Here is a 25,283-nt window from a genome sequence, read left to right as displayed (position 1 = left end):
TCAGAAAATTTGAAAGTGGTTGCAGATCTTGTGAGAGGGTTTGTTTTGTTTTGTAAACCTTTAAATTTGCGGCTTTTATAAGATATAATTAATATAAAACAATATATATTGCAAAATTACATCCAAGGCACCTTCTTGAATAGTTTGAGATTATATAAATACATTAGTCTGTCAATTCAAAGCAAAGTATGAATAGCTTCAGCGTGAATATTATCAACCCTTTTCTATTTCAGAGGGCCAGCACAAGATGAAAAGGCACAAAAGAGCATCTGGTCAAGCCTTTGGAGGTGAGGGTGTTCTCGGACTTTTGTCACACACACACACACACACACACACACACACACACACACACACACACACACACACACACACACACACACACACACACACACACACCACACACACAAACAGACACACATACATACATACACATACATACATACATACATACATACATACATACATACATACATACATACATACATACATACATACATACATACGTACATACGTACATACGTACATACGTGCATACGTACATACGTACATACATACATACATACATACATACATACATACATACATACATACATACATACATACATACATACATACATACATACATACATACATACATACATACATACATACATACATACATACATACATACATACATACATACATACATACATACAGACATACATACATACATACATACATACATACATACATACATACATACATACATACATACATACATACATACATACATACATACATACATACATACATACATACATACATACATACGTACGTACATACATACACAGAGACAGACATACAGACAGACAAACACAGTCAGACACACAAGCATACAGAGACAAAACAGACAGACATACGAACATACAGACACAAATACACAGACGTTTAGTAAAATAGTCAGCACCACAAGTTTGTCCTCTTCTTTTAACATAATGATTGTAACTATGTTAATAGCGTAAATTTCAATAAGGGACCTTTCAGTTTCGTCGGCCCAGGTAGGAGGTCACTTTGTTTTTTTTTACAATGTTGATTGGGGTCACCATGTTTGTAAAATGCTCAACGAGGGGAGGGGGTCAGTGTAATTTGAATTTCGACAGGGCTCATACTTGCCTAAAATTTATTGTCCCAGCCATGCATTTCATAATCCAGTTGCAGCAAGCCATTCCGGTACATGACTTAAATATATCAGACACATATATCAGAGTTATCTCAATGTGTAATATTTTTTGGTAGGACAGGGTACTTTGATAATTCAGAGATATATGACAAAGATATCTTCATGTTTAAATAGTGAAAATGTGATATGCAAATTGTACCATTATCATCTAAAATTCCTGATACTTTTCTGTTTCTCTTGAGAATTAAGAATGAGAAAGCAACATCCACTAACATTTCACAATATATTTGATACACTGACATATTTTAGAAAAAACAACCATAATATATATATATATATATATATATATATATATATATATATATATATATATATATATATATATATATATATTTATATATAATCCCATGGTATTTTTCTCTGTTTGACGTCATCGTATACGAGTGTTTTTCGCGGAGCCGTACAACTTCGAGCCGAAGGCGAGAAGTTGTGCGGCTCCGCGAAAAACACGAGTATACGATGACGTTAAACAGAGAAAAATACCATGGGATTATATATTTATCACATGAACAGTCTTCTTATTTTTCTTTTAACGTAGATGGATCAAAATTATCGTAACAAATTGCATGAATTTCGTCGCGATTCGTGTTTTACTTACGCGGATTACTTTCATTTAAAGAGTAAAGCGGCCCGTCACCCAGGAGATACTTTCATTCATAAATCCCATCAAGCTGAAATTTGCTACATTTAAAGGGTATCTCCACCAACCAGACGTACGGATTCGGTCACATGAACGTGTCAATCATTGTCTCGCGCTGTACCGATGCCAAGGCAAGTTGGCCATCGGCGGACATAGCTTTCACCGTGCTAGCGACGGATAACCATAGTATTCAGAGTTACGTAGAATATTTACAATTATATTTATGAAGTAAATGAGAGTCGACACGATCGAAACAGTAATTCTCATTCTCAGAGATGCCGTGGCTTTCAAAATATCACACAAGTTTACGACCTTTGCGAGCGCGAAAGATTCCGTTCGATGACACACTCATTGCATGTCTGTGCCCACAACGTTGCCGTCACCGGTCTCTGCCGGTGTCAACTCGTCAATCCCGATCTTGGTCATCAATGTTTTCGTCTTACGAACTTTGATGTTTGCATTGACACATATCTCGTCCATGGATACATCCTAATTTTGTTGACGGAAACTCTGTTTTGAGTGTTGTCTGAGTCAATTCGAAGCCTACATGGGATTCCAAAGCGCTGCACACAGCTCGACATCTTATGTCTTCGCTACAGCATTATGCCGCGCTGCAAGTTTGATTCCGAGCGAGACTTTACGGAGTTTTTGTGTGATTAAGGAAATTGATCGTTGTTAGTCGAATGACTTTAGGCTTGTGCCTCCTATGTCGCTTTCCCGAAGATTATACTATACTCATTTATTCAGTTTGAGGTGTAGGTTTCGGTTTTATCGCCAACCGGGATCGCCAGGTACGACGTCCACACGACTCGACTGGAGCCGAGACGTTAGGCCTACTGAGCCATTAAAATAACGATCGTCGGTATCTCCATTCGATTCTCGGGAAAAGCTACTGTTTTGGCGACTTTAAATTTCGTAGGACAAATATGCCTTCTATGTTTCCATGTCTGGATTTATCGGGTCACCTTTTTGTAAAAAGAACGTGCGAGCTAGCACGGCATCGATCACAACAAATCTGTTCGTGTCGCGACGCCTGCATGTATGAACGGCACCATGAAAGAAAAAAGTTCCGGTTGATGACGTACAACAGGGGTAATTCGGATTTCTTATCCGTCCTGTTCTACGTCACACAGGTGGAAATTCGGGCCAGTTCATGTGATAAGTATATATATTATATATATATATACATGTCTTTAACTGTATTTATATTCTGCCTCTTGATTTACCTTTGCCTAGCTTTTATCTTGTGTTTTATGCCTTATGCAAGTAATGAGTAATTTGCAATCATGGAAATTATGTTCGCATAGTCCCTTGCCTGCATTTGCCATCTACTATCACTAATTCTGGTACGTCGTTATCATTTCTATACGTAAACTCACCATGAAATATCGATATATATATTGAATGTATATTAAAAATTTGAAACTGGTTGCAGATCTTGTGAGAGGGTTTGTTGATCTCTTTAACTATTATCTTTATAATTATGTCACTTCTTATTTTAATACCGTCATAATTAATCGTCCAAGCATCAACTCCTTTATATTGGACACTTAATCAAATAATTCAGACGAAAACTTATTTGCATATATTGCATAATAGGTCTTGATGGACTGAACAAACTATTCTGCACTCTTGACGAGAAGCTGACACAAAGTGGCACATGTCATATAGTGAACCTATGCTGCATGGTCAATATCAATGGACGTGATGCTGAGAAGCTCGAGACTCTTTTAATGTATTTAACCATCTACGAAACCACAGGCCCACGGAACGTTTCGTAGATCGTCGTCGGATGGGAAGTGACTGACACTGTGAGGTGAACCTCGGTACTGTATAAAAATACCAAGGTATGACACGGAAAAATCGACCGGTAGCCCGAAACAAACGAAATAAAGCATCTACCTCAAAAAAATTACATCGACCGGTCGGAAATACCTTCAAACTTTCAAATCTTTACTCTAGTTACAGCATTTCTTTCAAATCTGCCAGTCATGGGCGATAATTGACTGTCCATCGAATACTCGCACTTGCATTGCCACTCCGCCATTTTGAATAGCTTTTTTACTCCCGAAAGCCTTTGCGAGTGGACAGTGATCCCGTGAAGAGTTTGTTTACAATTGTCAAATGGCGGGATTTGAACATCACGCTGCCGAGGCAATGGTTTGCGTTAATTGCCTTGTTGCCAGATAGCTGAAGTTGTATTCACTGACAGTAATGAATTTACCTAACGGTTAACAGCTGAATTAGCGGTTGTGGGGTCACGGGATCACTCGTCCACTCGCAAAGGCTTTCGGGAGTAAAAAAGCCAATCAAAACGGCGGAATGGCAATGCAAGTGCGAGTATTCGCCGGACAGTCAACTATCGCCCATAACTGGCAGATTTGAAAGAAATGCTGTAACCAGAGTAAAGATTTAAAAGTTTGAAGGTATTTCCGACCGGTCGATGTAATTTTTTTGAGGTAGATGCTTTATTTCGTTTGTTTCGGGCCACCGGTCGATTTTTCCGTGTCATACCTTGGTATGCTTATACAGTACCGAGGTTCGGCCTTCGCCCTCACAGTGTCAGTCACTTCCCTCCGACAACAATCTACGAAAAGTTCCATGGGCCTGTGTACGAAACCATGGACACGTTTCAGAAAATAATCTGAAACTACTCAAGACGTATTTCGCAAAATGGAGAGGCACTAACTGTTGGACAAATGATGGATATCTACGAGAAGATAATAGATACTTTGAAAGAGCTCATGAGTAGCATTACCAAAGATGGCCCCTTTAATGTCTCTACAGCAAACTTTCGTGAAATAATGACGATCTCAATTTTGACAAACGCTTTGTAGAATTTCAAACCATATTGTACCTTTAAAAAACACAGTCTTGTTCTTGAAGAATGCTCGCAGTTCTATGTAGTTAGGCGGTATAACGCCGGGAACACACAGCATCGTACTCAGGGCTAGGAGTGACTTGAATATTGCTCACCGGAATATTTAGAGGTTATTACCCAAAATCGCCTGTTCCTGTGTCGTATCAGCATTCGCGTCATTTGTGCTGCATCAGACACGAGACGAAGTTGAGCTGATATTGCCAATGCCCGTAATTTCACTAATAATACGAAAAACCTTAAATTTTGAGGCTTTACTTCATTATGCCTTCCGCATAAATATCAGAATGTTTATGTGAACAGGCTTCATTCATATACCCAATGCCCGTAATTTTACTAATAATACGAAAAACCTTAAATTTTGAGGCTTTACTTCATTACGCCTTCCGCATAAATATCAGAATGTTTATGTGAACAGGCTTCATTCATAAAGTGTAGGCTCTATGACAAAGTCAACATCACGCGCGACATTGCCGCAAGTTGTCCATATCTCAATGAACTCCATGAAGAAGAAGACACCGAGATACAAAAATCGTCATACACGAGGAACCTTTTAAGGTGCAACATGCTATTACAATTGTAACAGATCAAAAACTGTCCTCAGCTTTAAAGCTATCTTTATTTCGATCGTCGTAGGGCACGGAGAACACGAGGGGAGGGCCGCCATTTTGTTTCTTTACCCTGAGAGTTGCTGTCACAAAAATGGTACGAACTGTCCTAGCCAATGGGAACGTGAGTTTAAAATCGTCGAATATGAGCGTAAAGGAGCAGAGTGTGTTGTGCAGAAAGAGCTCTGTGGCGGAGTCCAGTTTACTTTTGTATCCGCTAAGTGCCAACCACTCTAAGAAATAACCACACTCAGTTGCTTTAGTTTAGGATAGGTTTATTCAAGAAGCGGTGAAAACTGGGTAAATAAAGAGATTACCAGATATGAACTGAATATGCTCACGTGTTTTACAACAGGTTCATTAATAGTTGTACGCTTCACTGCACAATGAGATATATGTTATCACTATATGTAGCAGGGTTTTTTTTAAACTTCGCACAGTACTCTCAGAGTTTAATCACTAATTACAAAACTTTATTTAATATGCAAATGAGCTGTCAATTAACTTGACACTGCTCAATGCTTTATGGGACAATGAGATATCCATCAGATCAACATTTGCAGCACGTTTTATTTAATTTAATGCTGTAATTTTAGAGTAATTCACTTATTACAAATTCATTAAATATGCAAATAAACCCCACATTAACTTGACACTGTTCAATGATTCATAGCACAATTAAATATTTATCAAGTCAATATCTGTAGCACGTTTCACCAAATTTTAGTGCCGAAATTTTAGAGTTATATACCTAAGTACAAAGTTTATTAAATATGCAAATGAACCTTTATTAACTTTATACTACTAAATGCTTTACAACACAGTTAGATATCTGTCATATCAGTATGTGCAGCAGTGTTCATCACATTTGATGCAGTTATTTCGGAGTTTAATGACTAATTATAAGACTTCATTGAATATGCAAATGAGCTAATTATTAACTTGACACTGCTCAATGCTTCTCAGTACAATTGGATATTTATCAGATCAACATCTATAGAAAGTTTCATCAAATTTAATGCTTTAATTTTGGAGTAAAATCACTAATAACAAAGTTCATTAAATATGCAAATGAACCCTTAATTAACTTCACACAACTAAATGCTCTACACAACAATTAGATATCTGTCGGATCAGTATCAGCAGCAGATTTCAGCACATTTGGTGCAGTTATTTTGGAGTTTTATCACTAATTACTAAACTTCATAAAATATGCAAATGACCTATTTGTTAACTTGACACTGCCAAATGCTTCTCAGTACAATTAGATATTTATCAAAACAATATCTGTACCCAATTTCACTGACTTGGGTGCCGTAATTTCAGAGTTGTATACCTAATTACAAAGTTCATTAAATATGCAAATGAACCCTTAATTAATTTCACACTACTAAATGCTTTACACTACAGTTAGATATCAGTCGGATCAGTATCTGCAGCAGATTTCATCACATTTGGTGAAGTTATATCGGAGTTATATGACTAATTACAAACCTTCATAAAATATGCAAATAAGCTATTTATTAACTTGATACTGTCTAATGCTTCTAACTATAATTAGATATATATTAGATCAATATTTGTTGCAAGTATCATCAAGTTTGGTGCAGGAATTTCAGAGTTATCTCACTAATAACAAAAGTTCATTAAATATGCAAATGAGAAGATAATTGACATGACACTCACAGTATCATCATAATGTTCTTAGATTGTCATCTGTGAAAAGTTTCATGAAATTTTGTGCAGTATTTCTTGATATATGTTTACACTGTCATTACCGTCTCCATAAGGAAACCATTGTACGGAAAAAAAGATATTGCATAACTTCATTAATATGCAAGCTACACTAACCAAAATCTAATCAGTTCTTGCAAGTAGCACATGGTACCTGTGTACCAAATCTGACTTGGACCGTTCAGGCGTTTTTGAGTTATCGTGTAAACAGACAGACAGACAGACAGACACACACACACACACACACACACACACAGACACACACGGACAGACAGACAGACATCGCTATGACAATAGCCCACGTGTTTACACACGTGAGCTAAAAATACAAGGTCATTCATTGTCTACATCGGAGAGTCGAGGTAAATCAAGTGCAAAGTAAACGGAAGAAAAGAACTAAATTCTACTAAAAATATCTAAGCACTGCATTCAAAATGGTCCTCTAAATAATTGGAAAGTCATAAAAGGAAATCAACTTACATCATTGCGCCTACAGTCCTACTTTTGGCTGGAGTGTTTGCAGATCCACGTGGCATGTCTACTTGCTTTAAGACAGTGGAAGAAAAACGTGTCTGCGTAGGTGTAATTTAATCTTTAACCTTTTAATTGTTTTACCAAGAAGTTTCTTGACCTTTGTGTCAGAGGGCCTTAAGAAAGATAGAGGGCGATAAGGGTTCGTACTAAGAGTGTCCGTATATAGTGTTCATTGAATTCAATCACAGAGTTCAATTTGTACTTTCAATCAAAACTAATTCGCTAATAGGTCTGAGGTAGGTTCGATGTTCGCCATCTTTGTAGATCATGACGTCTACTTTTCGTACTTTGTTGTCATCACTGGGGTAGACCTTCACTATGCGAGCGAGGGGCCAGCTGTTTCTTGCGTATTCTTTCTCTCTCAAAAGAACCGCGTCTCCTTCCTTGATGTTGATTGTAGATTTGGTCCATTTTGGTCGTGGCTGACGGCTTTGTAGATATTCTTTTCTCCATCGTATCCAGAATTGATCAGCTAGATACTGTACGCGTCGCCAAGTTTTCTACTGTAGATGTCTTGTTGGACGAATGAGCCTGGTGGTGGGGTCGGTGATTGAGTCTTCATGGTAAGTAGCATGTTTGGGGTGAGAGCTTGGGATCGTTTGCATCTGATGATACCGTTGTTATGGGTCTGGAGTTGACGATGGCGCTGGCTTCTGCCATGAGAGTTGTCAGCAAGTCATGTGTGTATTGTTGCTTGCCTAGTTGATAGTGCATGGAGTCAAGAACACAGTCTGATGGTACCATTTGTCGTTCCAATATACCGCCGAAGTGGGATGCGTGAGGTGGGTTGAAAATCCACTCACAGTCTCTTGTTGTAAGGAATTTCTTGATGCAGTCTTGATCCAGTTCTTTGGCTGCTGCCTGAAGTTCGTTCTTTGCGCCAATGAAGTTGGTGCCCTGGTCACATCTGAGTTTCTTGATGTTGCCGCGTATAGCTATGAAGCGACGTAGGGCGTTGATGAAGGACGAAGTGTTCATGGAGTCTATTACTTCTATGTGTACTGCTGTAGTGTAGAGACAGACAAAGATAACTGCCCATCTCTTTGCTTCAGACGTACCGGCTCTGGTTTTGCGGGAAGCTATAGCCCAGGGGCCGAATACATCCATGCCGACGTTGGTGAATGGTGGGGTTTTCTCTGTTCTGTCCGAGGGTAGGTCGGCCATGAGTTGAGTGAGTGGTTTTGCTCTCAGTCTTCTACATATCGCACATTTGTGTAGTATACTTCTTACCTTGTGATGTACACCCATGATCCAATAGCCATTAGCTCTGACGTTTGACAGGGTGAGTTGTTTGCCTTGATGTTGTACTTGTCAATGTACATGGTCGATGATAAGTCGTGAAATGTGGTTGTTCTGTGGGAGGATGATAGGGTGTCTGCCGCAGAGGTCGAGGTCCGAGTGGCGAAGTCTTCCTCCAACGCGGATAAGTCCTTTTTCATCGATGAATGGGTTCATCCGGCTGATGGGGTTCTGTTTCTGTAGTTTGTTGTTGTCAGTGCCTGCTGACTTTGCTGCAGATAGTATCTCATATTCTTTATGAAACACACTTTTCTGTACTGAGCGTAGGATGATGGTTTCTGCTTGTGCCATCATCTCAATTCTCAATTCTTCTGGGGACTTCTCTTTCTCCTTTTTGTCTGTTTTTTTTCTGGTGATTTTCTTTGTCTGATTTTGCCTATTAAGTTGGTAATACTTCTCTTCAAGGATCTCCATGATGAGAATCGTTGAAATCGGTGAGCACCTGAGTCGTCTTGTTCTACTTCCTCCGTTGATGTGTTGAAGACAGCAAGTTGTTTTCGAACCTCAGGGTCTTCGTCACTCGCTGTGTATTCGTGTTCTGTTTCTTCATGGTTCTCTTGCTCGTCTCGCTGCCACAGGAATGCTGGTCCTGATAGCCGGATAGTTGAGTTGAGTTTTGGGGCTGGTACACTGCGTGATGAGATGTCAGCTGGATTTTCGTGTGTAGACACATGTCACCACTGGTGTGGTGATGCGATGTTATGTATCTTTTCTACTCTGTTCGCTACGTATACGTGGAAATGTTTCGAGGTGTTGTTTATATATCCAAGGACGATTTGCTGTCGTGTGATATATGATGTTGTCGATGTTCAGGCCGATTTCTGATATGATCTTCTGTAAGAGTTCTGTTGCTAGGACGGCTGCACACAGTTCTTGGCGAGGTATGGAGACTGCATGAGTCGGGTTTGCCTTGCTTTGCCAAGTATGAATGATACGTTGACGTTGTCTTCATGGTTGATCAACCGCAAGTAGGCTACAGCACCTATGGCTTCATTGCTGGCGTCAGAGAAAATGTGACACTCAGTTTTCTTTATGGGCTCAAAGGTGGGTGGAGTGTAGCATCGCTGTAGCTGTATCTTTGTGATGTAGTTGAGGTTGTTGCACCAGCGTGTCCATCTGGGCAAGTATTTCTCTGGTAATGTTTCATCCCATCCAAGGCTTGATGAGTTGCGTCCTTTAGATTCTGTCATAAGGCCTCGTAGTATTAGTTTTCCTTCTATCAAAAGTGGTGAGAGTATACCGAGTGGGTATATTGAGTTGACGATCACCAGTACTCCCCGCCGTGAGAATGGCTTCTCCTTCAAGTCTACTTCGAATGTGAATGCGTCCGCCTCTAGAGACCACTTGACCCCTAATGATCTCTGTGTCGGTAAGGTGTCTTGGTTGAAATCCAAACTCTGTAGATCTTTGGCTCGTACTTCGTTTGGAAGTGCTGTCATGACTTCTTCGTCATTAGAAACGATCTTGTGGAAGTTAACGTTTCTGGTTGCTAGTAAGTCTCTTGTTCTATTGATGAGACTGATAGCTTTCTGTGCATCTGGTGCTGAGGTTAGTCCGTCGTCGACGTAAAAGTTCTTGTCGATGAGAACTCTTCCACGTCTTCTCCATATGTAGATACGCCGTCTTCAGCGATCTTCCTCAGTCCGAAGGTAGCAATGGCTGGTGAGGAGACATTGCGAACAGGTGTACGTTCATTCTGTACTGAATTACAGGTTTGTGGGGGTCGTTGTCTTTGAACCAAAAGAAGCGCAGATAGTCTCTGTGTTCTTTGTTGACGTGGAAGCTGTGAAACATTTGTTCTACGTCGCCCATTACTGCTGTCTGCTCGCGTCGGAATCGTAGCAGGATACCGAGGAGGCTGTTCATTTGGTCAGGTCCCTGAAGCAATGCGTCGTTCAAGGAGACTCCATTGTACTTTGCACTGGAGTCGAATACTACTCTGATCTGCTGTTTCTTGGGATGGTAGACACCGAAGTGTGGTAGGTACCATGCGTTGTCAGCCTCTATTTCGTCTTCTGGAACGGGACTTGTGTGGTTACGTTCCATTTTTTTCTTCATAAACTGAAAGTATTCTTCCATCATTTGTGGTTTACGCTGAAACTGATTCTGTAGATTGTAGAATCGGTTCAGAGCTGATTGTCAGTTGTTCGGTAATTTCTTCGGGTCTTGCCTGAAGGGAGAGAAGTTCTAGATTGCCTTCCTCGTTTACATGGACTTCACATTGCATGATGTCCAGGAATTGCTTGTCTTCGACGGAGGGTGCCTTTTGTTCATCGTCAGGTGTCCGCTTGAAGACGGTGGTGCCGAAGTTGACAGGTTTCGGGCTTATTATGTCTTTGATGTGGATGTGATGATTACATTCGAGCGCTTATTCATCGTAGCTGTTGAGGGTTGCAGTCGTACGGTGTACTGAAGTGAGGATCACACCTCTTGCTGTCTCTAGGCACAGTTCGCCTGAAATTGTCCACCCTAGGTCGGTGCGTTGAGCCCAAGGCAAATTTACAGGTCCGTTTCTTGTTTCTCTGACTTTCAGTGGTTCTGGGCAGTTTCTGAGGAGATGAATTCCAACGTTCTTTTTTGGTTTTGGAATGTAATCGATGATGGGCTTCAGATGTTTGAAGGCCTTGCAGATGTCTGGTGTGGGTATTTTGTTCTTGTCGCTTGGTATGTTGTCGTTTTCTAGCAGGACGGGAAGAGAGAATTTTTTCTTTCCGTCATGTGATTCTATGATGACGCGGTTGCTACATTGTCCCTTTCTGAGTTCTCCTTTGCCGCTGCATGTTGACAGTTCGTATTCAAGGTCTGGGCCGTGTATCTTCAGTGCGTCGAAGAGGTGGCTGTCACCCATACAGGCATTGGACTGGTCGTCTAGGACTACGTAAGTTTCTATGTAGTCTGCTGGTCGGTCTTGTGTATACACCTTTGCGAGGACTATCTTCCCACACGGACGTCCAGCTGGGCATTTCGTGAGTCTGGTGCATTTTGTTGTAGCTTCTTGGGTCTCCTTTTCTTTATCTTCTGGTTTGGTTTCGGTTGTTTTCTGCTTAGACCTGTCACCGGGTGTAGCGTGGAGACAGGTGATGTGTTTCTTGCTCTTGCATATAGCGCATTCGATGGTCGATGTGCAGTCTTTGGCGAGATGTTTCTCAGTGCATTTAAAGCACAAGCCTTTCTTCTTACACAGTTCAATTCTGTCAGCAACTGGTTGCTTTGCAAATGCTTTGCAATCTTTCAGGTCATGTCCTTTAGCCTCGTGGAAGAGACATTGTTCCATGACGGCTTGAGTCCCTGTGGTGTATTGAGGGACGAAAGGTCAGGAAGTTTTCTCATGTGTGCCTCTGTGGTTAGAGCACAAGTCTGATAGTTCGAGTAGCCTTTTGCTTTCGTCTGGTTTAACTTTCGGGAAGGACTTCAGTCTTTCCAGGATTACTGCGGTGATGACTGCAGGGTTGCCGAATCTGTCTTCTAGTTCTATCCAAGCCTCTCTATATGACTCGTCTGGGTCGTCTACATATCGTTGTAGATGGTCTTCGACGATTTTCTGCGGATCTCCCTGCGTGTATTTATGCAGGAAGTCCCAGTTTCTCAGATGTCTGTATGCAGGCCGTTGTTACAGTGGCCTCGAATGATCTTTTCCATGACATGTACATGGTTGGGTCGCCTCCAAATGTTATTGGTTGTTGTAGTGGTAAACGTTGACGGGCCATCATTTGGCCTATCTCTGCTAGATGTTGCATGTTATTGTTGTTCTGGCTTGTTGTAGGTGTCTGTTGATTTGAAGTAGGTGTGACTGTCTCATCTGATTCTGTTGGTGTTCCCTGTCCTGGTTGTATCAGTAGAGGGGATGATTCTAAGTCTTTGTTTTGTGCTTTGGGTACGAACTCGGTAAAGTTCAGTGCTGGTAATGGATCTTGCTCCATTTCTCTTTTCATTGCAATGTATCGTGATACATGGTCGTTTGATGACTGGTCTGGTGTAGTAAGTGTCTGTACTGGTAAGGAATTTTCTTCCGCTACTTGCTGGAGGGTTTCTGCATCTATCCTTGCCTTTTCTGCTTTCATTTCAGCTTCGATAACTTTGATTTTTGCTTGATGGTGAGCAATTGTCTTCATATACGCTGCCTCTCTTGCTGCAGAGCGTGCCTTGCCTTGTGCCTTTAATGCGTTTGTTCTGGATGATGTTGATGATCTGGTTCTGTGTGAACTACGTAAGCTGCCTAGTGTAGATCCTTATTCGGATGGTGATTTGAAGATGAGGCGCTGTTTTCAGCTCTCCTTGTCTTTGCATCGTTAATGTATTCATTTGCTTGTTCAATGTTCCTATTGAAGCTTATTTCCGTTAATTCTGCATGCTCCTTACCTTCTGGAGTCTTGTCTTGTTGATAAAGTCTCTGAAGTTTGTTCCAAGTTTGTTCATATTCCTTGAAAGTGTCTCTGCTGTACCAATTTTGCTTTCTGTTGGGTCCTGCATCCCCCTGAGGTCGATGAGAACTCCCCTTGTTTGGTTCTAAATGCTAGACAGGGCCTTTTCAGTGTTCAAGGTAACATAGAGCAGTCCTCGGCATTTTACGAAATTGGTACAACCCAGAGGGTGTAAGGAAAGCCGTTTTTTCTTTTGCACTTTCCTTCAAGGGGATCTGCCAATAACCTCTAGTCAGATCAATCTTGGTAAAATATCTCCCCTTGGATAAATGTACAAACAATTCATCTGGATTCGGCATTGGTTCTGAGTCAAAAACAGTTACCTCATGTAGTTTTCTGAAGTCGATACAAAATCGATTCGAGCCATTTTTTTCACCAAGACGATTGGGGAGGCATAAGGAGACTCAGATGGTTCTATGACATTCATGTGTAACATCTTTTGAACTTTTTTTTTTGACTTCCTCTGTTTTGGCAAATGGTAGAGGGTATGGCTTCGATCGAATGGGCTCAGAAGTGGTCAATTTAATATCGTGCTTGCCAACTATGCTGTGTCCTGGGAGATCTGTGAGCACATCTGAAAACTCCCTGAGCAGACTTTTCATTTGATTAATAGACAACAATCTGTTTACCTCCTTCATAACATCCGAAATAAATTGCGTTCCCAAATCCGACAAAATTTCTTGCGGTATGTCAACTCGACTATAGGTATCAACCAAAGCTTCTGCCACTGCTTCTGTTGTAATACGCTTCAAAAAAACTGCTTCCGGGTAACGAGTAGCATAATCCACCAAAGTCAATATATGCCGATTACCACAGTCAGTTACAAGATCCATCGGACCAATCAAATCCACTGCAACTCTCTGAAAAGGAACATCAATCAATGGCAAACTACCGAATGGCATTTTTGTGACTCGACCCTTTGGTAACATACATTGACAAATGTCACAGGAGCGTCAAAACGCACAACAACGCCATGTCTACCTGGCTGATAGAATTGATTTGCAATTTTATGGTGATTTTTATCGCACCCAGGTGACCTCCTAAAATAGAATCATGAGCCAGCGCCATGACATTTTTTATGGAATTTCTGAGGTACCACCAACTGTGTAAATACCTGGCCATGGTCAGTTTTTGGAGACTTGTACTCCCTGTACAAAAGGCCTTTCTTTACAAAGAAATGAGCCAAATTTGCTCTACCCGTATTTACTTGTTGACCAGAAACTGCCAATTCTCTGGCACGTTTTAATGAGGGGTCCAATTTTTGTGCTTCCTTCAGCACCTCTGCAGTAACCGGCTCCTTAATATTTCCCTCACTAATCTCTGGGACAATTAACTTTTTCATCTGCCGCTTCTCTGCAGCCTCTTTTTGAGCCCTAGTCTGCACTGCACTCACAACTACAGACGAACACCCATCATCATTCGCTGGTTCAACAATAGCGTCAGACTCACACACCTGACTTACAACTTCAGCATCATTTCCAGACAATGACTTACTAACAACTGGGGGTTCATTCCAGTTCAAGTCAGGATCCGTTGGCGCCCGAACCATATCAACATTACCTAATACTAGGTCATACACAGGGGACTCCATACATATCGCCTCCACTTCACCTATGAAAAAAGGAGTATTCACATGCAATTTTGCAATAGGAGCTCTCCTACATGTTCTGTCAATCATAATATAAGTAGCGAACTTCACCCGTCATTTGGGAAGGTTCAACAACCCATTTCCGAATTACACACACAATTACAACCACTGTCTCTCAGAACCTTTACTCTTTGTCCATTGACAACACCATCCACAATTGGCATATTATGTGTTGATAATTTATTTTCAGACAAGCTGGTCATACTCATTACAGGCAACGCATGCCCACATTTTAATTCAACCTAACTCCTTCCTTGCAAATTCATACAACCATTTGGTTCAACACGAGGATTATGAACTTGAGCACAGGTCGTAATTTAGACCTCAACAGTAGAATTACTTAGTTTATCATCCTGTAATGCACTGGCAACCAAACGAGAACTTTTAGGTTTGTCCACTCCAATTTTAGACCTGATATGTCCCGGCTTGTGACATAGAAAGAATAATGGGACCTTCTTGTCAGTATTTGTTGTCCTGACCATTAACTTTTTTACTAGCGTTAACTTTGGAATTACCAATATTTTGACCTTTAAACTTGTTTTTATTACAAAATTGGTCCTTGAAACCCATCTGTTCTCTAGCCTAAGTGAAACGGTCAGCGTATTCAGCCATCTCGCCAATATTAAGAAGTACTCATTCACGTAAAACAAAGACAAATCCCTGTTACATCCACTCAGAAATTGCTCCTGCAACAAAAGATCTTTCAATTTATCATAATTTTGCTCAATTTTAGCCATAGAAGCCCAACTTTCAAAGTAGTATTCCAGACGTGCTACATATGCCTTAGCAGTTTCAAACTTATCCTGTTTACTGGAACGAAACTTCAAATGAAAACCCTCCTCATTAAGTTGGTACCACTTCAACAAGGCTTCTTAACAAGGGCAACTAACTCTTTCAAATCCATTTTTATCAGAATAACCAAATGCCAGACCAGTAGTGATACACTATTCCGAAACAACAACTCTGGTTTTGCTATGACTGAATTGAAAAATTTAGAGAAATTCACATTGGACGATCCCGGACAAACCCCCAATTGTCACAAAATGGTACGAACTGCCCTAGCAATGGGAACGTGATTTGAAATCGTCGAATATGAGCGTAAAGGGACCAGAGTGTGTTTTGCAGAAAAGAGCTCACTTTCACACAATTATTATGATTTAACTATTCTGTAATTTACACCAAAATAAAGGAAATACAAAAAGTATGCACATTAAAACACCCCTCTAAAAACTTAATATAATGATGCGGGTGACGACAGGTTTTTGCACAATAAAACCAAAAACTCACAAAAAAAACAATATCTACAGTTCTTACAAGTTGAACGACGGAGCAAGCACTGATAACCGATGATACAGTGAGTTCCTTCTTGCTTGACGACCGTAGACTAGAAGACAAGGAATGTAGACATACACAGCGGAGTTCTTACTTGCTTGACGACTGGAAACTAGAAGACCAGAGACAAAGACAGCGGACTGGCTGTAGTAGGTAGACCGTTTGAGCGTTATAACATGTGGTTGGTACATTCGGAGCTCACACTGCCTGCTGGCCGGGCTGACAGGTACGCCAGTTGAGTACACCACTCACCAGAAAGACGTGTAGACGGCCAGCACCCAACAAACAAATCAACCATATCTTGACAGTTGCCATGTCAACAGCCACACACCATGCGCTCACTACCTGTTCGGGGATAACCGTGCACAGTGCCAGCGCAGTGCAAAAGGCAGAATGTTTGCTAGAGCTTGGCCAAAAAATACGATAACTTTAACAGGAAAACAATTGGAAAACATTTTAAGATTCAACATCCAATTTCCGTATTTGGCAACGAGAAATACCCGTGTTCACCGAATCCCTTCAATTTTTTTTACGTCAGCAACATTGCTTTACAGGCAGAGAGCAGCAGCCATTTTGTTTGTTTACGTTGTTTACAAACAAACTGGTAATTTAGTTCGGGAGAACTCCAAAACCGATTACGTTTAACGTGCATATTTCAACGTTTACAGTGAAATATCACCGTCACGGCTGATATTTTACGGTGAACGTCACTAGGATGTAGCAATATTGGCATGGGTATATGATAATGACGCTTTTCATGTTTTTACAATGTGTATTTCGAACTCTGCCGAAAATCAGACGAAATGAGTATTTTTGAAGTAGATCAAGTATTAGGTATGAATTTTGAGAATGAAAGAGAAAGATCTCTCACGTGATAAATGCACTTGCCTGTTTTTATGGTGAAACCAAATGCAGAAGATGACATGGTATCGTCCACATAGCTATTTGGGAGTTTGGCGTGCATATACACAAGTCTAAGGGCTGCGTTGGCGCAGAGCAGTCAACAAGTAATAAGAGATTGATGAGCTCATCACCTTCGAGACTCTTGTCAACGTATGTTGCTGACAAGGAAACATGACGTAGTGTGGCACATTGTTCCTGCATAATGTTAGTGAGTTGGGATACCAATACGCACTAAGAGACTGCATTGCTTTAATCTCATGTTGGATTGGTACAGTAAATGCAAAGTGATTTTTATCACAAAGGTTTGCCACTTCAAGTCGTACGTGACGTCGTTGCCATTTGCAAGTCAGGTTCCACTTCCTTTTAACTGTCAGTCAAACTCTTACATGTAACAAGTCAGACGCTTGGGAATGTTGATGTCATGTATTGCAGAAATCCGGAATGTTGATATCACGTATTTTCCTTGATGATATAGTTCGTCTTATAGGGCGTGGTTTAGTGGCGAGAATTTTGGAACATACAACATCGGGATCATAAATCAGAGGGTCACACACTCTGATTTGCTCATTAGTTGTCTCGCGGACGCAAGCGAAATAACCAAATCAACATGTATCCTCATTGACGAGTTCAATCTTTCATATGTTGAATCATATTTGCTGAATCCAATAAATCTTTAGAAAGGCAAGTATCCCTATCTTGGTCATTGTCAAGTAAGCATTACAATAAGAAAAGGATGTGTAGATTTGGGAAATAATTTGATCGGCAAAAAATTGATTGCAAGATTGAATTGTTTCTGTTGGTGGACGCCTCGATAATTTACTAAATTTGTTCAGTATTGATAAATATCCACACATGTGGCGCTCTGTCAGCATTTTGTTTTACACTTATTCAGACATGTGTAAGCCTGTAGATTATTTTAAACTACATTGTAGGTGCCGACATTTCATCATCTCATATCCATTTGATATCAGACCCTACAGGAGAACAAGCATCATCTGGTCACGCCTCTCAAGCAATAGGTATCCCTTAACTCTTCGATTTGAAATAGATATCCAGCGGTCTGTTATGATCATGAAAATCCACAACATCATAACTCTAGTCAGACAAACACTGCTGTTCGTGTAAAGTTCTTGATACATACCCTTCTCTCAGGGTCTATATGAAATTTAGCGTTGTTGTAATGCAGTTCACAAAAAAATTAGTATTTCCTCATGAATGAAGCTCCTCTTCCACACACACACTCAAATGTTCTTCTTGCAACTTTATAAAATCATTTTTCCTTGTTTGAATATATACATTTTTATTGAGTTTAACTCAATAATTTGGTCGATCATCTGCAGTTGGAAAAAAATATTTTATGACATTTTATCCAAAGACAGGACAGCCTATTGTTTATGTCCATTTTTAAGCATGATTTAGGTATTTAAATGAGAAAAAGACCTTTTGATTTTAAGAGTAATTAAATGAGCAAAGAAATTGAATACAAGATTCAAATCATACCATTAGATGACGACTCGATATTTTACTAAATTTTTTCAGTACTGATAAATATCCACAAAAACTGGCGCTCTATTAGCATTTTGTTTTACACTTTTTCAGACATGTGTAACCTTGTAGATTATTTTAAACACATTGTAGCGGCCGGTATTTTACTCATCTCGTATCCATTTGATTTCAGAGCCTACAGGAGAAACCAGCATCGTCTGGTCAAGCCTCTCAAACAAAAGGTATCCCTTAACTTCTTAATTTGAAATAGATATACAGTGGTCTGATGAAATAATCCACAAAATCACAACTTTAGTCAAACCCACACCTCTTTCAGTGTCACGTTCTTGATGCATACCCTTCTATCATGGTCAGTATGATATTTAGCGTTGTTAGAAATGTTGTTCACAAATAAATCAGTATTTCCTCAGGAATAAAGCTTCTTTCAAAACATACATTCAAATGTTCTTCTTGCAACTTTCTCAAATCAATTTTCCTACTTTGGTTAAATACACATCTTTATTGAGTTTGTCTTAGTTTTGACCAGATTCTATGATTTGGTCGACCGTCTGCAGTTAAGAAAAGCTTAAGATTATATCTCGATAGTTTCGGTTTAAAAAGAAAACTCTACTATCAATGTGACTTTATATTAATATCTGATATACTACAAGGCATATGTAAATAGTAATTGGTAGAGTATTATACTACTTAATATCAAAATCATCATTTTTTTAAATTACATTACAGATCTGGATCCTTTGGCAGTACTGTTCCGTAAACTTAGAGACCAACTAACAGTTGAAGATACGAGAGAGATAGTTCAATTTCTTACAACCGTCGCAAATTACTCGACGTGATGCAAAATCACTTAACGATCCCTATGATGTCTTCAGTTATCTGCGCGATCGCACAAACAATATATCAAACACCCTAAAGCTGCTGAGGAAAGTATTTCAAGTAATGACAAGACGTCCGTTGGTGAATATGATCAACGACTTTCTGCAACAAAATTGAAACAAAACAGCTTTGTCAATAAGATGTGGCCGATTAACAAAGTGTTCGTCTAAGTGTGGGTGTACATACTAGATTGTATAACGGAGATACTCTTTGTTGCTTTTCTACTGAATGTTCGAACAAAGTTCACCACAGTGCCTGTATTTTATAATGTTGTCTGCATTTTCTTTACGGCCAAAAACTTTTACACAATGCAGTTGAACCAAAGTGGAGCAACTGTCAATTGTTGAACATTAGATCCCGTGTGACAGATTAACACGTGCAATCGAGCTAACAAATGAATAGTTTTTACACTTGCCACGGTCAAAGAGTGACTAATTCTACATATGCTTCTCTGATGAAACTTTTGGCTTTTGATTTCCATTTTATGAAAGAGAGATGTTTCTTTTATGTATCAATATGGAAGTTATGTCGCCAGTAATATTAACTGAAGTTATATGACATAAAGATTCAAAAGACATAAACATATCATAACGTGCTGCATTTTCATTAATATTAACCTTTTCTTTATTTTTGTTAGATGTCTTTACGGATTTTTGTGTAGGCTGGGTAGGTCTGACTTTCAAACACACACATTTTAGCTTATATATGATTTCCAAATACATTGTGTCGTCCGAGCTAGTAGACTCCCTTACTACCTGCAATGTGTTCCACGTAGACAGAATAAGGAGAAACAAACAAGAAAGAACTACGTGCGCAGCTAATATGAAACGTTAATTAATAAATTCACTTTTGTTGTAACAGTAATAATAATTTAAGTGGAATCTGTGTTTTATCACAGATGTGTTTTGTGATTACACCTAGCTATCTGCCTTCCTTACATCTTCACTGTCATCCCCTTAGCCAATCGGCTCTTCTACCCATGACTGTTATCAATCCTCCTTCCCAGCCAATCAGCCACGTTTGCACACGACACTACATAATCAAGCCTTTGTCTCATCGCTCCCATTCATTCATTCATTCATTCATTCAGCCGCTGGGTTCATGCCATACCAGCTCAGCCTATTACACTACGTCCGGAATCGTTTACGATCCCTTCCTTCGAACAACCATGCCGGCCAAAGGACGTCCAAAGACAGCCAAGAAATCTGAGTGTCCGAATGCTCAGCCTGCTTCGAGACCCCGTGCTCAGCCCTACACAAGACCGGCCACTGACCTTTGTCCCGCTCCGCTGCCAGTGCACGTTGGATCTAGCTGCGAATACGGAGCACGCCCGCGGTACTAACGTATTATTACTCACAATCCTTCTGATCGGCCTCAGGCGAATGACAGTCCTGGCATTCAAACCGAGTTCAGAACCAGGTCTCCTCCTAAGTTCCATCGTCTGCAATGGTTCCTTCTGCCAGCATTTCGTCGGGCAGCGTCCCAAGCCAACATTCCAGAAGATAGTTATGTAACACTTCCATAAACATAGCTGCAAGACTCGGTCAACACGATATCCAATATCCTGCAACAGCAACTTCGACCAGCTGCCACTAAGTCACCTATGAACTCTCTGACGTCACTTCCCGAAGTTCCACTCCGGAACGTAAACAACACAATCCAAGATGGCGGCCCCTTACGTTCCAACAACGTCGATGTCGTCACGCGTCATCCAACACCTTGCTACAGACCCGCAGAACGCCTTCAGAAAGCCTACCACATATCGAAATGGTGTCTCCAGCGATTCGTCGCGATATCCTGGCAGGAAAGGATGGGAATCTTGCCTACTCATTCCCGGCTATGGTTCAAGCGACGGACTTCTGCTGCTTATCCACACCTTCAAGCCGACGACCTGCATATTTCCATGCGTACATGAATGAACATACATGCCACTGCCAGGCAAAAGACGACGCTCACGAAGGCTCCATCGACATGGGCACGTCCTCGTGTTCAAACCATAAGTCACCGGACTCATTACTTTGCTATAAATATCTGGCATCTTCCAGCTCGTCAAGCGTTTGTACCAATTTGAAACGTACTACCGCACGTCGGAACAAGCTGCAGGCCGACTACTGCCCAAAGACGTGGGACTTTGGCACATCTTCGAGTTCAACCATAAGGTATCGGACTCTTTTATTACTCTGCCTATTTCCGACATTTCTAGCTCGTCTGTACGTTGGACAAGTTGCAGGCTGACTACGAGTAACCATAGACTGACTTTGCTTGGCCATATACCGCCCATGGCGATGTTTTCCTGGCCTATGTCGAGCCCGGTTTTTTCTGTCACGTCCGACCGCTCAATCCGACCCATCGTACCAATCCAGCGCCAGCTCCGCATCCGCAAGAATTTCATAAGCATTATTCAGATGACTGCGGATCAACAGGACACAACAGCCAGACGCCGTCAAGAAGCGAACGTAACGACGGCCAGAGTGTATACCACATTGACTCCAGACTCGGTCAACCTGCCTGTTTCGGTGGTGGGGCCAGAAACCTCATCAAACCTGATGTCATCAGTTCCTATCACGTACATCGTATCACGTCCAGCAAGAATCGACAAGAGGATCAGTCGACTGACCGACGACTATATCAGTTTCCGTTTCAGATTAGTAATTAGTCGTGCGTAGCCCGTCATAAGACAGCTTGCTGCACAGGGAAAACAACGGACCTTGACCCTGTGACGTCAAACAAACTCAGTCTTAGGACCAAAGATGGCGGCGCCCATGGTGTCAAGTGGCCGCAGCGTCACTCAACTTTATGTCGAACAAAGATCACAGGCGACTATTTAAGTAACATCTGCATGATTTCAAGCATACTAACGAGTCCTTCCGACCGGCAGTTCACAACGATCTACACACGGCCTCACTTCCTGTTTGACTAGCATTTCCTGTTGGACTGAAAGCGAAACAAGATGCACCGTTTCAAACTACTGTGTCACTCCCTGGAAGCCGAACCCTGCAGCTGCACTTGTCGGCAATCTCACAAGCATCCCAGCGAAAACATACGAAAACAAAAACATTTGCTAGACCCATGGATACCTTACCACAAACCGCATTACGGCATCACATCAGCACTTTGACTTTGTGGATTGTACAGTTCACATCAGTGTGACTGGAGTAACATGCTTTCTTTCAGAACACTTTCACTTTCAAAGCAAAGGACTACATACTTCATCCTTTGCCATTTAGCAGTATTACAGTTTTTTAGTAATGTCTCATAAATGCCACTTTTTTCCCACATCAGTTTCCTCATTTCGAAAGAACTGGCATTTAACGCTGTCATGGACTTCACACTTCGTTCGACCAGCAACATGCCATTGTAGAGGCTTTGCTTCGCATGCTCGGACATTTTGCCAGTTAACAGCGACGTTCCGCTTTGCCTGATCCGTTCACTGCTCTACATGGAAATCCCAGACCACCTTTTAACTGCCACCGACTTACATGTACATAAGAACATCTGAATTTTTCCCTGCATCACATTTTCCAACGGCTAGCAGACCACCTTTTAGGTAGACGGTCTAGCAACTGCTACCGACTTTACATGTACATAAGAACATCAGAAATTTCCCTGCGTCACACTTTTCAGCGACGTTCCACTTTGCCTGATCCGTTGACTGCTGCTCTACATGGAAATCCCGGACCACCTTTTAGGTAGACGGTCTAGCGACTGCTACCGACGTACATGTACATCAGAACATTAGAAATTTGCGCCACGCCTTTCAACGGCTAGCCTCCTTACTGTGTGAACACTCAAACACTTATCTACTGCGGTCTTGTCGTTTCTTCAAGTCTGCCGTATTTCACCGCATCAACAGACTCACACGTTTACACGTCTTGTTGTGTTCCATGTCTGCGTTTTGCCATCTGGACTCACTGGGTGCACACTCAAACACTTTTTAACGGCTGCCTATTCGTCATGCAAGTCAGCCTCATTCCATTGCATTATGACTCACACGTTACATGTCTCGTCGTGTTTCACGTCTGTGTTCTGTCACCTAACGTTCCTACATGTACGTTGTTTCCACCTGGGCTCGCACAGTTTACCTGTCCCCCAGGACCCCCTCCCCCAAGCCGTATCATCACCACGGTGATCCCTTGGGCGCGAGAACCTTGTCTTCGTTCCATGTTCCACCGGGCTCGCACAGTTTACCTGTCCCCCGGACCCCCTCCCCCAAGCCGTATCACCACCGCGGTGATCCCTTGGGTGCGAGAACCTTGTCTTGTTCAATCCACGTTTCCACCTGGGCTCGTACAGTTTACCTGTCCCCCAGGACCCCCTCCCCCCAAGCCGTATTATCACCCCGGTGATCCCTTGGGCGCGAGAACCTGTCTTCGTTCCATGTTTCCACCCGGGCTCGCACAGTTTACCTGTCCCCCGGGACCCCCTCCCCCCAAGCCGTATCACCACCGCGGTGATCCCTTGGGTGAGAGAACCTCGTCTCCGTTTCATCATGTTTCCACCTGGGCTCGTACAGTTTACCTGTCCCCCAGGACCCCCTCCCCCAGGCCGTATCACCACCGCGGTGTTCCCCTGGGTGCGAGAACCCTTTACTAAATCATTCTCATTTCTTCCCTCCTTTTGGGGGTCACTTCAGTCATACTTCCTTCGTTTTGGGCTTTGGATTCCATCCTGACCCCCATTTCTCGGGAATTCCACTCCTTTCCCACATTGCGGCCTCTCAGGATGGATCCATCATCAAGGTCATTCAGACCTTGACCCAAGGTCACCAATGACCGTTGCTCGGTTGCTTGACTGAAGGGGCCCTCTCCCATATATTTTGCTCATATTTTATTGTAGGTTAGTTTGCTACTTCTATTTTGACTGTTTTGTATTGTAAGTTTTGATAGTATTTAGTTTGAGATCTGCGAGGGCACTAGTTCTATGCCCTTTACTGCTTTATATTTGCCGTTTCATCTTGTGCTTTATTCTATACTTTGTTGGCGTTTACATTCTCCTTTTGCAATAAACCCTCCTGTCTTTCCTCAACTTAGCGGTGGTGTGTTCACAAAGTGGAATCTGTGTTTTATCACAGATGTGTTTTGTGATTACACCTAGCTATCTGCCTTCCTTACATCTTCACTGTCATCCCCTTAGCCAATCGGCTCTTCTACCCATGACTGTTATCAATCCTCCTTCCCAGCCAATCAGCCACGTTTGCACACGACACTACATAATCAAGCCTTTGTCTCATCGCTCCCATTCATTCATTCATTCATTCATTCATTCAGCCGCTGGGTTCATGCCATACCAGCTCAGCCTATCCCACCACCATCCCCTGTCTCCTCCTCTCTTTTTCCCTTTCTTTCAGGTGTCCGGGCTTTGGATTCCATCCTGACCCCCATTTCTCGGGAATTCCACTCCTTTCCCACATTGCGGCCTCTCAGGATGGATTCATCATCAAGGTCATTCAGACCTTGACCCCAAGGTCACCAATGACCGTTGCTCGGTTGCTTGACTGAAGGGGCCCTCTCCCATATATTTTGCTCATATTTTATTGTAGGTTAGTTTGCTACTTCTATTTTGACTGTTTTGTATTGTAAGTTTTGATAGTATTTAGTTTGAGATCTGCGAGGGCACTAGTTCTATGCCCTTTACTGCTTTATATTTGCCGTTTCATCTTGTGCTTTATTCTATACTTTGTTGGC

At 41.5% G+C, this 25,283-nt stretch overlaps 2 protein-coding genes across 2 annotated transcripts; both read right to left on the bottom strand.

The window, feature by feature from the left end:
• Window positions 1–8,172: 8,172 nt before the first annotated feature.
• Window positions 8,173–8,778, bottom strand: LOC139128081 (uncharacterized). The gene has a single exon (XM_070693936.1). The coding sequence runs from the start codon at window positions 8,776–8,778 to the stop codon at window positions 8,173–8,175; it is 606 nt and encodes a 201-aa protein (XP_070550037.1).
• Window positions 8,779–8,925: 147 nt separating this feature from the next.
• On the bottom strand, window positions 8,926–9,327 carry LOC139128080 (uncharacterized). The gene has a single exon (XM_070693935.1). The coding sequence runs from the start codon at window positions 9,325–9,327 to the stop codon at window positions 8,926–8,928; it is 402 nt and encodes a 133-aa protein (XP_070550036.1).
• Window positions 9,328–25,283: the final 15,956 nt, after the last annotated feature.

The sequence above is a fragment of the Ptychodera flava genome, unplaced genomic scaffold (genome assembly GCF_041260155.1).
Source record: "Ptychodera flava strain L36383 unplaced genomic scaffold, AS_Pfla_20210202 Scaffold_43__1_contigs__length_1316584_pilon, whole genome shotgun sequence".
Lineage (NCBI taxonomy): Eukaryota > Metazoa > Hemichordata > Enteropneusta > Ptychoderidae > Ptychodera > Ptychodera flava.
This window is presented reverse-complemented; position numbering and strand designations above follow the sequence as displayed.